The sequence below is a fragment of the Rhinichthys klamathensis genome, unplaced genomic scaffold, assembly GCF_029890125.1.
Source record: "Rhinichthys klamathensis goyatoka isolate OS25496 unplaced genomic scaffold, OSU_Roscu_1.1 h1tg000474l_1, whole genome shotgun sequence".
NCBI lineage: Eukaryota > Metazoa > Chordata > Actinopteri > Cypriniformes > Leuciscidae > Rhinichthys > Rhinichthys klamathensis.
Genome location: NW_026606962.1, coordinates 904,542 through 917,015, shown reverse-complemented (window position 1 = coordinate 917,015; position 12,474 = coordinate 904,542). Strand labels below are relative to the sequence as shown.

The window sequence follows — 12,474 nt, the reverse complement described above, 5'->3', positions numbered from 1 at the left end:
AAATAATGTGTAGATGGCAAGGAAAGACAACTAAAACTTTGAAATTACTAGTTAATTTTGTTTTCTGCTAGTGATGACGGGGCGTTTTGATTATTATGTACATTGTTTGTTTGTTTTTAGTAGACACTTATTTTAAGCAAAATGTAAACATTGTGCAGACTTCCAAGAGGAAAACCCTGAACCCTAATAATAGCCTGAATCTTACCTTTTAATAATCATATCCAATTGGGCTCAACTGATGAATTTGTTTTTCTGTGAAAAATTCTCAGACACCACTGTTTTGGCTCTGAGGTCCCAATATACTCATCTTTGATGACTATTTTAACTGTTTGGGATTTTTTTATGTTTTACAAAGTACTTCTGCCACCCATGGAAATTTATAACCATTCCAAACAAATATTGTCCAGTGGGAAGGAAATCTAGAGACCGGACCTCTTGGAACTTTAATTGAATATCCTTGATGTAGAGTATCCCAAATGTGTCCTTTTTTGGAAACTACACAAGTGAGGGCTACTGTGGAGGTTGACCGTGGTTGAGTATTTGCATAATTTGCAGATAAACACCAACTGAGCTGGTCTGCATGTTTTATGTTGATGCATCCTGCTGTTGACCTAGATGCTTACTGAACACACTCGCAAATGTCCGGCCAAGTGACAACCTGCGTCTGCAGACTTCATTTTCATTCCTAAGGAAACAAAAACCACATCTTCCTAACAAATGGACAGTGGCAGGAGCACAATGTAGAGGGGCCTCTCCGTTCATACGAGAGCACAAATGTGTGTCTAATATGGGCACCTTCCATTCTTCACTGTAATAAATATGCTGGATGCAGTGTTACGCCAGTGCGCGTTCTCTTTGTGGCAGCCTCGCTGAATGTATACCACATGTGCAGCCTTGATGCATGTTAGAGGTCTTATCTTTCTGGTCCAGCTGTAGCCAGCCTCTCAAGGTTGGGAGAATAAGGCCTCATCATAATCATAGATCACAAAGCCCCTTTTCAGAAGACGCACGTGCCCTCGCTCCCTGTGGAGGGGGAAAAGATACTGCAGGGACACTAGAATCCGTTGATGAAGGAGAGGCAAGGAGATTGTGCTTGTGGGGATGGCGAGGAATCTAAGTCCCTGCCCCATACCTTGTTGATCAAAGCAAATGGTCTGCACACTCACGTGCACCTACCCGTGCTGGAGCCAGACATGGACATGTTCAGGACAGAATCTGGCAGGTTGGACATCAGCCTGTGGTCAAGAGATGATAAAGGGGAAGGTTAAACAGAGGTCCTGTTGTAAAAATGCATCTGAAAACACCTCTTTGCTTTCGACTCACAGAATCTTACAATATACGTTTAAAATTTCACTGTGAAGAACTTGTCGTTCTCTCTTCTAATGATCCGCAGATCCTTTTAAAGCGGTGTACTCCACTGCTTAAATTTCCAGACAAGAAAGAAAATATGTGGCCTTATACACCTTTTTAGTTTTAAGGCTTTAATAAAGCAGTTGAGTGAATAATTCAGGCTGAATAAGCACAGAAAGCCTCTGATCAGCAGCCACTGTACACAATTAGACCTATGGTGAAAAGGGGAACGTACTTGGCCTTGGCCTCCTGAACCTCAGCTGGGTTCCTAAGAGATGAGAGCCAGGGAAGAGTTCCACACTGCCAGTGAAGCAAGCAGTAGCCCAACACCTCCAAGTCTCCTCGTCTGGATGCAGCTGTTGGAGAAAGCGAAGATAAGGAAAAGAAGTTAAGTCTTGGTTGAGAAGAGAGTTAAAACTCTTTGATTGAATGACCCGTCCATTGGCTGCTGAAATATGCCCCTATAAAAAAGGCGAAGAATGAGGAGGGGTGATGGAGAGTAGTATTTTGTTTTCTCAGCTGGTGCCCTGGCCTGCCTCACAGGCTAACAGGGCTTTTCTTAGAGGGGCTGAGAGTTGAAAGAGTAGGTCAGTTTCCTCCCACCAGCACTCCTCACATCTCTCTCACACTCCCTCCTCCTTTGTCTGGTCTGGCGACTCGTCCAGGAACCTGATCCTGACGGCCTCTGACATGATCCAGACAGCCTGTGGCCCAGCCCGACACTCTCTCCGACAGAGAGCCAAGCAGTAAAACAAAGAAATAAATGTCTGGGCCCAAATAGTTTCCACATGTTTCTGGATTCCGTGGGGTCTCTACTGGCCTTAAGAGAAGAGCCTGAGAGTGTTTGTATGTGCTCCTTAGACCGCCTCCATCTCCACCTCGGCCGTAACACATTACACAACTGCCATCTAGTGTAAATGTCTTTTGCATACTAAAAACTTCTTACATGGCCACTTTGTCTTTTATTATTCTTACATTTGTTTAATATCCCAATAAAGACTCTACCTCTACCCTGGGCTAGGAATCGATACAATTTCCCAAATCAGTTTGATTCTGTTTCACAAGCTCTTTATTTGATTCAAATTTTTATTTGATTAAATTCGATTCCAATATTGAAAATTGCAGTTCTAATGTACATTTTTTGTACATATTCTTTCATATATAATTCTGTACATTATACTGGGCAGTGTGTCAGATTGATTCAAATCAGTAACTCATCTTCTTGAACTATCCATTCAAAGAACCGGACTCAAAACACAAACAATGGAAATTTAAGCTTTCAAAGGGATAGCGGGCTACACTAAACCGGTTAAGAGTCAATTGTTTCAGAAATCATGCTTCATTTCAGAAATTGGGCTACACAGTGCGTTCTGTATCTTTTTGATTCACTAAAAAGAACGGGCTCACAAGAGTCACTGGTTGCAGGAATCAGGCTACACTTGTTTTTGATTCACTAAAATGAAGCAGCTCACAAAAGTTAGACTACACTGGTCACAGGCATGTTTGTTTTGCGTGCAGCCCATGAGAACAATAAAAGATGTTTAAAAAATAAAATAAAAACTCTATGCAACTGTTCTTAACCTTGGGAGCAGAAGAGATTAATACTTTTGGAATAAGTACAAGGGGTTTCAGTCTTCAAATAAGCCCAAGAGAGTTCTTTCACACTTGCATAAGCTCAATGGGAATATATCCCAGTCTAGTTTTTACATCACCACATCTGCTTATGAGCACTGAGTGTGAAACGGCCTCACTTCAACCAACTGATTAGTCTTATGCCAACCAGACAGACAGCAGTCATATTTAGTTATGAAATATTCGTTTCGGATCCCAGCTATTAAACCAATTACGAATTGACTTTAAACTAAGGACCCTCAATGAATTATGTTTGCCTACATTTAAATCTGAATGGGATGGTTTTGTCAGTTTCACTCGTATATGGGAGTGAACCTCCTGTTAAGCCTGTCCCTTCATGAAAAGCTCCAACCTCATCAATACGCGTAAATTAAGGCACATCATTTGTTCGTGCCTAGAGAGTGTATTAACTCAATACTGTAACTGCAGTCCATCTCCTGAGAAATTACCTATTGACTGCATTCATCAAAAGGGAAAATCTCTGCCTAAATCCATGACCATCATTGATCCTGCCATGCCTATTACAGAGTCAGCCTCCCAGCCCGCTAGCCAGCAACACCATTAGGCCACGTATATAGGTTTTCTTTATTTTTCTTCAACCTTGACCAAACTAATTTAGCAAACACACATTTTAATAGAAAAGATTTTAACATCCCTTACAGGGGACCTTGGAAAAATGCCTCTTAAGTGCCATGTAGAAAGGGTACTATGATTAGGGACCAAAGTGCACAAAATAAGACCATCTCTGTAAACATTTAGTACGACTCTGTAATATGGAGCAGAAGGGGTGGGCTGCCTGGCCTAGTCCTGACACCGATTCACTTATAAAAAGGCCGATCCACAAGAACGATGCATTCTAGGCTGAGCACAACACCTTCCATCAGATAGAAGCTGTTGTTCATAATTATGGCCTATTGTTATTGTGATTATCCAAAGCGCCATGTCAAACTCTTGAACCTCTCCTCCTGAATTTCAGCCAGCTCAATTCAACCCTACAGGTGATAATTAGGCCTTTAGCAAAGGCTTCAGTGGGACACGAAGTGCCCGTCTCTGCACTCCTCACCATGGTTACAAATCAACATCTACACGGGGTGCTAGGGGCCAAAAGAAAAGAAACACTCTGCAATCTCCATTCATCTACAGGGCAGTCAGTGCTAATGACCTACACAACAGCTGTCAGTGTCCTCCGTCAAGACGTCTAGTGCAGTGATGTCGGCTCGGCTGCGGATTGTTTAATAGTGGCGCAAACGAGGTTTGTCAAATTTACGGCCTTGCTGCTTTGAGTTTAGCTTTGGGAGTGGATCGGGACATTGAACTCTCAAATTGGTGTGTCAGTGGTTAGGTGTTTTTATAAACTCTCGAGTGTTACATCACTTGCCATATGCAGTGTGATTTACAAAGTACAACTGGCCATACATTTACAGAGCAGAAAGACGGAATCAGGACCATATGTAGAATCCTGTACATGAAACGTTAACAAATTGTTTCAGGTAAGAGCATGGTCTAAAAGCAGCCAGACCTTGGTCTGAACCTGAGCATGATTTACTTTCCGATGTATCAGACAATGTGTTTTACTGGGTCCATGTTATGAGCTACAGAGATTCATGCACTTTTTTTCCCCTTTTATATCTAAATAGGAATACACATATGCATTCCCACATGCATTCATCCTCCACATATAAAACCATCCTAATGCTATGAAAACACCATACTGTTAAAGAAAAATATGGAGGGAGAAGGTTTCAATCCACATACAGTAAGAAACTCTGGTTTGTCATGCCAGGAGTTTTCAAACTTTTTTATGCCATGGACCCCCAAATATGAGAATCCCCTTAAAAGTCATTAAAAAAATAGATAAATTTAGCTTTATATGTTGATGTACTGTATGCAGCCCTATTTATATAAAGTGAGAAAATTAGGCATGATATTATTAAAAAAAAGTCATTTCCAAAAATAAAATAGAAACAAGTTAAAAAAATTGTTTTATTAAAAACAGTTACTCAAATTAGGGCTGCTCGATTATGGCACACAAAAAAATCATAATCATGCTTATTTTGGTCAATATTGTAATCACGATTATTTAACACGATCATGGGTGGGCCATTTGACCAAAACCTTATACGAGTAATTTATTTAACAATAGTGATATTTATCAAGTATATATTTTCTGGAAATAAGGTTGCTCTGTCGAAATTTCGATACAACAGCAGAATACTAACTAATGTAAGTTCAAAAAAGGTCCTTAAAATTATCGAAAATAAGTAAACCAAAGACAATATAAAAAAATATATAAATTATTAAAGCAACAAATGTCATTGAGTTTAGAACAGTTAGTGATTTTTCTCTTTGTCTTTTGTTCTCTGGTTAACATTAATGACACATACATGCAGAATATATATTAGGCCGCTGTCACTTTAAAGGGGTCATATAATGCAATTTTTGTACAAGCTAATATGATTCTTTAGAGTCTAAATTAAAACTTTGTAATATACTTTAATTAAAAAATCTCATTAGTATTGTAAGAAAACACTTATTTTACCTGGTCAAAAACAGCTCTGTTTTCAGCACGTCGTTTCAGTGCATATGACTTTAAATGATAATGAGCTTTGCTCACCCCGCCTCTCTGTTCTGCGCGTACACCGTTTGTAACACAATAACACAATAACCATAACGCATTGTTCATTATAGACGTGGGATTATGAATTATATTGAGAACGTCGTACATAGAAAACATGCCGTAATGTACCCTGAGTGTAAACCTTAGACGCATTCATTGTGAAGCGTGCATCTAGCGATTTGCAAAGATTAATATAAATATTAAAGGTTAATAAAACGTTACACTCACTTCAGTTATTTTGGAGGTTCAGCAGGAACACGAATAGTTGGTACCGGTCCAGGAGCAGCTTCTTAGCAAAACCAGCTTTATACTGACCCTCCTCGTTTATAAGCAGTCTGGTGTGTGAAATGATTCGCGCAAATATGAAAGCATTGACGTTGCTCGTGGGGAATATTCCCTTCGAAAACAAACACAGCCACTGCGTCTTCAGCGGTTCGGATTTAGGAACATTAAAATGACTGCTGTGTTCCTTATTACACCCAAGAACAGAACACCACTTCGCTTAGACGCCATTCTGCTCATAGACAGTGCTCCAGCATATCAACAATGACCGCGCCGGTCCGCGCAGACTATGATTGACAGCTCGCTCACGAGCGAGGGCGGGTCTGTGTTGAAACACGGCTGTCATTCAACAATCGTGGGAGGGGCTTCCGAGTGTGTGACGTCACAGGCTCGAACGGCTCGATTTGAGGCAGGGGAAAACATATAAGGAGATTAAAACAAAAACACTGGATGGATTTTTATCATTTTATGATGTTTGTGTACAGGCACTGCCAACACACATTTCAGTACAATCAACTTGTAAAAGTGCATGTACCATTATATGACCCCTTTAAGACCTAATGCACGGATCCAATATACTGATAAACATTTTATTTTTCACAACTGTTTACATTCACTTAAGACATAACAAACTGGGTTTACGTGAATACTCACCAAGCCCGGGATTTTGACATACTTTTGCATGTATTTGACTGTTTAGGTGCACACCCAAAGCTTGTTTGTCCGTGTTCCGCTCAGTTTCAGAACATGCGCACAGAAAGCCACCTGAGGAACAGCGGGAGTTCTCTTTCGTGCTTTTAGTAACTCTTGTTAATATCAAGCATGTCCCGTTTTACGAAAGTCATGTTACATGATTTTACTGAAAGGAACACAATGAGGCACAATAATCGCTTTATCTCGATGATCGTATTTTCATAATCGTTGGAAGCCAAAATTAAAGTCGAAACTCTATTTCGATTAATCGCATAGCCCTAACTCAAACTCTAATAGCATAAAATTAAATAAATGTATACATTTAAAATATTATCGTGTTAAACATATTTAATAAATAAATAAACTTTAAAAAATATTTTTCTACTGACTGGGCATCTTGTCTTTTCTCCATGTGCTTTAAAAATTAAAAGGAACAGAAACATGGCTATTAGCAAGCTTTACCACAGTGTATTCAGTATTGAACTCCTGTAATATCCTATGGCCAACACAGGCAGAGATATTGGCTTTGAGTCCCAGTTCAACAAAACATCAAAGCTTTAATTAATAGTAAATGCATACAAGATGCAGGTTATGACTTTGACTAATTATGGATTTCTTGAATTAAGTCTGCCCAAGTAAGCATGGATAGAACAATCAATATCCAATAAAAAGGGCTGTACACAATTTACGAGTTAATGTGTTTCCAATAGTGTGACCCAAAGTTAAGGACATGATACAGACAAGTCCCAGCCACATAAACAGACCCCATTATAAGGCGAGTAATCTGGATAGTGAATTCATACTTTTTGGTGAACCTCTTACTTTAACGTTAATATGAAATGTAAACTATCCCTATTTACTTCCTGGATGCATGTTCCTGGTCTAATTGTCGCTAATACATTGATTCATGTTATTTCAATTCCCTACTTTTTTATCTCACTGAATATTCAGTTTCACTTATATACACGCAAATACTTCAAATTATGAAAGTAAAATGGGTTGCAAATGGCAATTTATGTTGACTTTAACTGGGAAACACAGGACATTTGTGCATAATGGAATATGTTTCTATCTCAGTGATACCTCAGCGTGGTTTAAAAAGATTAAATAAATGACAGATTTCACATTACCTACTCCTTTGTGAGCGTCAATGCTTGTATACTCAATGGTGCCATTGTGTCCTTTCTTGGGGTTCTCTTTGTACTCTTTATGCTCTCCATTAGGACAGTATCTGTATGACAGTCCATAGTCAGCCAAGTACACCTGCAAAAGATAAAGTCAGCATAAATCATCCCAAAGACATTTTCTTTCAAACTGAATCTCTCCTACTGTATATGGTATTTTAGTGCAAAGCACAAGGAAATGGGGTCAAGTTATGACAGCAGACTGAGACTTTAATTGATTATACTCCATTATACTTAAGTTCCAAATGTCATCAATGCTGGCGGGCCATCTTAGTAGACGATCAATGAAAATAATACAAACATTCTATTCAAATAATACAAACATGTGCCACATTTGAGTACACAAAATGAGGTCCCACTTTATATTAGGTGTTTTTAACTACTATGTACTAACAATCATTTGATACAATGAATGCACGCATTGTGTACATACTCGGGCTATATAATGCAGATAAATGACTAAAGAACGCGAAATTAACGTAATTTACGTCACGCAGTTACATGATCTTAGAAGTCCAGGCTTATTGCATCAGAGATGTCAGAGAGAACTGTCTGTTCTTCTCAGTCTGTCTGTTTAGCTTTAAAACATGAGCTCTGTCATATTCTGTGATTGTTTCTGAAGAGTGCGAGCCCTCACACATCGCACTGTGTGAAATACAGACTGAACGGAACGTCAAAACATCCCACCGTTGTATGACCAGATGATACACAAACTACGTTTCTCGGCTGGATAAAGCTAACCAGCTTCTCGCTAGTAAAGTTTTGATGGATGTGGACTGTAATCAAGGTAAAGACAATTGCAGGGACGTACAGGAGTCATACACGCGCGAGTCCGTTATACTGATGCGCAAACAAACCGTGTATGTGTACGCTCGATGCACTGATCTCCCATTGTATTTATGCATAGACATTTCAGTACATTCAAGTTGTTTCCACACACATTCAGGATGTTTGTATCTGTCATGTGTTTGTTTCTGTGTTTAGTAATTTAGAATATATCCATGTTCTGAAGTAGGCATAATGCAGTCAGGTCAAGGCAGTTGGTTTAGTTGTTTTAATTTTTTTGGCATCTCCATGTGGTCCTGTTCAGTATTGCAACTTGACATCTAAAACTAAACAAGCTCTAAAAAGTTTTAAACAAGCTCTTTGATGTTGCACTGTACACATTCTGAACATTCTGAAAAGTTTTGTTCTGTAATGGCTTTTTTTCATGGGTGCTTTTGTGTGAATAATTTTATGAATTATATGGACTCCTTATGTAATGTTTCTCCAATTCTCTAAGTGCCTTTTTTTGGAAAGACACCTATATTTACCTTGAAAAAAGGCTTGCAGAAAATACAGTTTTGTGAGAATCCCCCTTTAATCTAATAGTTTACTTTGCTGGATATAGCAAATGGTGACAAAGTAAACGCTTTAAACAAGATAAATAATGTATGCTTAATTTCACGTTAAGTAAGTGATTGATAGCATTTTTAAATCTTTAAATCTCAGCCCTAGTACATACGTTTTTACATTGTACTTGTATTTTAAAAAACACCTACAAGTAATTTCTGTAGTTACATCTATAATTACACTGTTGACCCTTCTTTTACCCCTTAACCCACCTTTAAACCTGTCCATACCACCAAACATGTCCCTAACCTTACCTGTATCCCACCTTTTTAGCAGCAAAAGTGTTTTGCTATACATCATGAACACAGTAAGTAAATTAACTACTATGTACTTACATAAAAAAATCAGTACAAAGACACCTAATATAAAGTGTGACCCAAAAAGATAACCAATCATTCAAGATGTCCCTTATTGATTGTGGTAATGTGCATACAAACTCACCTTGCTTGGATCTCTGTGTCCCAATAAGAGATTGGCAGCCTTAATGTCAGCATGGACGTACTCATTGTCATGAATATATTCCAGCACATCCAGCTGTTAAGGGCAAAGTGACAGAGGGGAAGGTTAACATGAATAATTTAGTAACCTCATAATGACCTACAGGCAGATGAGCTGGATGCAAGGCAGCCAGACTCCCAGAAAATGCAACAAAAGCTTACTCAAAAAACCAGCATATTATGTAATACTGTAAATAATGTTGCCTTGTCACACTTACCATGTTCAATCAAACCTTAACTGAGGTCGCATATTCAATGGTCACGATTATAGTAGGTTTATAAATTGTAGCAATTTAGTTATCGCTTTTGTTAATTGAAATAAAGCTGAAATAAAATAAAATACAAATATTGAATGAAAAACTTTAAAAAACTTAAATGAAAAATGTTGTATTGCAACTGTGAAAAAAAATAAGAGTAAGTTTAAAATGACAAAAAAATTAATTTAAGCTATATAGAAGAAGAAAAAAAACAAGCACACAACCAAATAACTAAAATATAAAAATGAAAGCAAATTCAAAATATTAAAGAATACTATAATAGTACATAAATATTACTAAAATAACACTGGCAAGCAGCTCTAACTAAATGTTGAATGAAGTTCAGCCACGTCTCACCATGAGGACACCCAACTGTAGCACGACGGGTTTCCTCAGCTGTCCACCATTCTCCATTAACACCTTATGCAGGTCTGTGCCCAGCCGATCCATCACCATAAACCTGTACCTATACAACCAGACAACAACATTTAAATGGACTTAAATATACCAAAAAAGTGAATGAGTGAAATTAATGTTTTTGACGTTAATGTCAAATTTTATGGTATGACAGTGAGTATACTAATGTGACTGTGTAAATATGACACGTAACGATTTTGCTGTTCTGTTTATCAACAGGCAAAGGACTGTTTTATATTATTTACATGAGAGTGACGAAAGCAGAATGTGTCCCACACAAGTCAAGACAAGGAAACAAAGCGCAGTTTCACTGTTTACAGTGGCTGAGCAACAATATAGAATTTATGTGTATATATTGGCTATTTCATGACTTCACATGTGACTCCCCAAATCAGATTCAGAACTATCCGTTTTATACTTATTTTACTGTTTTGAAACTGCTTTTGTATTAACCCCAGACTTACAGTATAATCCATTTGTCATCTTATTTTTTGTCCATCAAAAACAGGCATTTAAATAGGAATTTACACCAATACAAAATTGCATATATATATATATATATATATATATATATACCACTACAGTGAAATGCATTACTCATATCACGGTGGTCATATACGGCCAACCCTAGTCGAACTGAAGCTCCATACCTTGTCCCGTTATTTTCAGCCAGTCCAGACCCCCAGTAAGTTGGGATCCCCAAAAACTCCTGGTGTTTAGACTTCTTCCATTTGTTCACTGTGATATTAGAAAATGTTTTAGCATACATTTGTGCGATTTATAAACATATACAGTTATATGTATACGCATCTCTCAAACACTGATAAAGAAGTACTTCCTCCAGCCTAGCTGGAAGGGAAATCTGTCTTGACTGGCTGTGCACCAGACTGACAGGTGGTCAGGGGCCCTTTGGAGAAACCAGCATCATTATCAGCAATTTGGTCACTCTCTCTGAATTAGAGCTCAAACAAGCTGGGATTGCACTAACGACCACAGAGGTGCATGTTTGCTTTGGTTTATTAATTCGCCTAGCCAGGCTGATTTACATCTATAGCCACTTCATCAGTGACATGCACTTCATGTTTGAGAACTCTCAGATGAAGATGAGGGGTCTTCAGTATTTTCATTCAACACTACTCCAAACACGCACACATGTTTCTCTACATCCTTTGGCAATAATAAAATCAGTGTTTCTGTTTACAGATGTACAGTGTTACAGATTACAGTGTTTTTTTCTTAAAATGTCTTGCATAACAATATAATTACATTACATAATATGGAGAGAATTTAGGTGGAAAAAAAGAAAAGAAAAAGAATCTTACTAGTATCTTGCTTTGCTGCTCGTTGGTAAAATTTCAATTCTGAGAATAAAGGTCCATTTTCATGATATTCCTGAAAATGTATATAGAAATTGTAGACACTTAGCACATGTATTGGGTGATATCTCATCAAACTGTTTCAATATATTTCTTACCACTTTGATCACAAAATCAGTGTCATCTTGAACAGGGACATTCACATCCCGAGAGGCTGTAAAATGTAAACAAATAAAAAATACCATTATTCTAAACATTAAAAAATAACACTACTGTAACTTAATATATTGAACAAAAAAACAAAGCACACCTTTAGAAAATCATTTTAAAATTCAAGGTGCACTAGCAATATAAATGTTCAGGTCTTTGAACTCTTGTGCCACCATGTCTAATGCCATAGATGAAACTGAAATGATGAAGGCATTTCACATTAACACAGAATATAAAGTTATTACCCAAGTAGATCAGTCCAAAACCACCTTTTCCAATGATTTTGCCGATGCGCCAATTTTTCTTTTCTGAATCTGTTAAAATGCATCCGTCTGGAAGTGGACGGGGTAGTGTGTATTTCTTTGGAGCCATGATGTTAAATTGTCATGTAGAAAGTTTCAGAACGAATAATCCTAATGACTGAAGAGAGCAATGTAAAGTTCCTGTCATTCATTTAATGGTTCCTTATTTAACCACTGTTTAACAAACAAACTAGTAATAACAATAACGCCGCCTTATAAAAGCATGTCAACAATCAATAAGAAGTATAATGTTATACAGAGGAAGAATGTTGATAATCACAGTTTCATTTCATCCAGTCAGTGCAGGCTGTCTCACCGCAACAGA

The 12,474-nt window shown here is 37.8% G+C and overlaps 1 protein-coding gene across 1 annotated transcript in view; it reads right to left on the bottom strand.

The window, feature by feature from the left end:
• Nucleotides 1-12,474, bottom strand: part of vrk2 (VRK serine/threonine kinase 2) — a 20,188-nt gene extending 7,714 nt beyond the window's left edge. The window contains exons 1-9 of the mRNA XM_056236950.1: nt 12,093-12,474; nt 11,796-11,851; nt 11,644-11,713; nt 10,972-11,059; nt 10,262-10,370; nt 9,592-9,684; nt 7,705-7,837; nt 1,586-1,706; nt 1,177-1,235 (exon numbers count right to left, since the gene is read on the bottom strand). Coding sequence (XP_056092925.1) covers nt 1,177-1,235; nt 1,586-1,706; nt 7,705-7,837; nt 9,592-9,684; nt 10,262-10,370; nt 10,972-11,059; nt 11,644-11,713; nt 11,796-11,851; nt 12,093-12,219 — 856 coding nt within the window. The 5' untranslated portion in view covers nt 12,220-12,474. The remainder of the gene's footprint in view (nt 1-1,176; nt 1,236-1,585; nt 1,707-7,704; nt 7,838-9,591; nt 9,685-10,261; nt 10,371-10,971; nt 11,060-11,643; nt 11,714-11,795; nt 11,852-12,092) is intronic.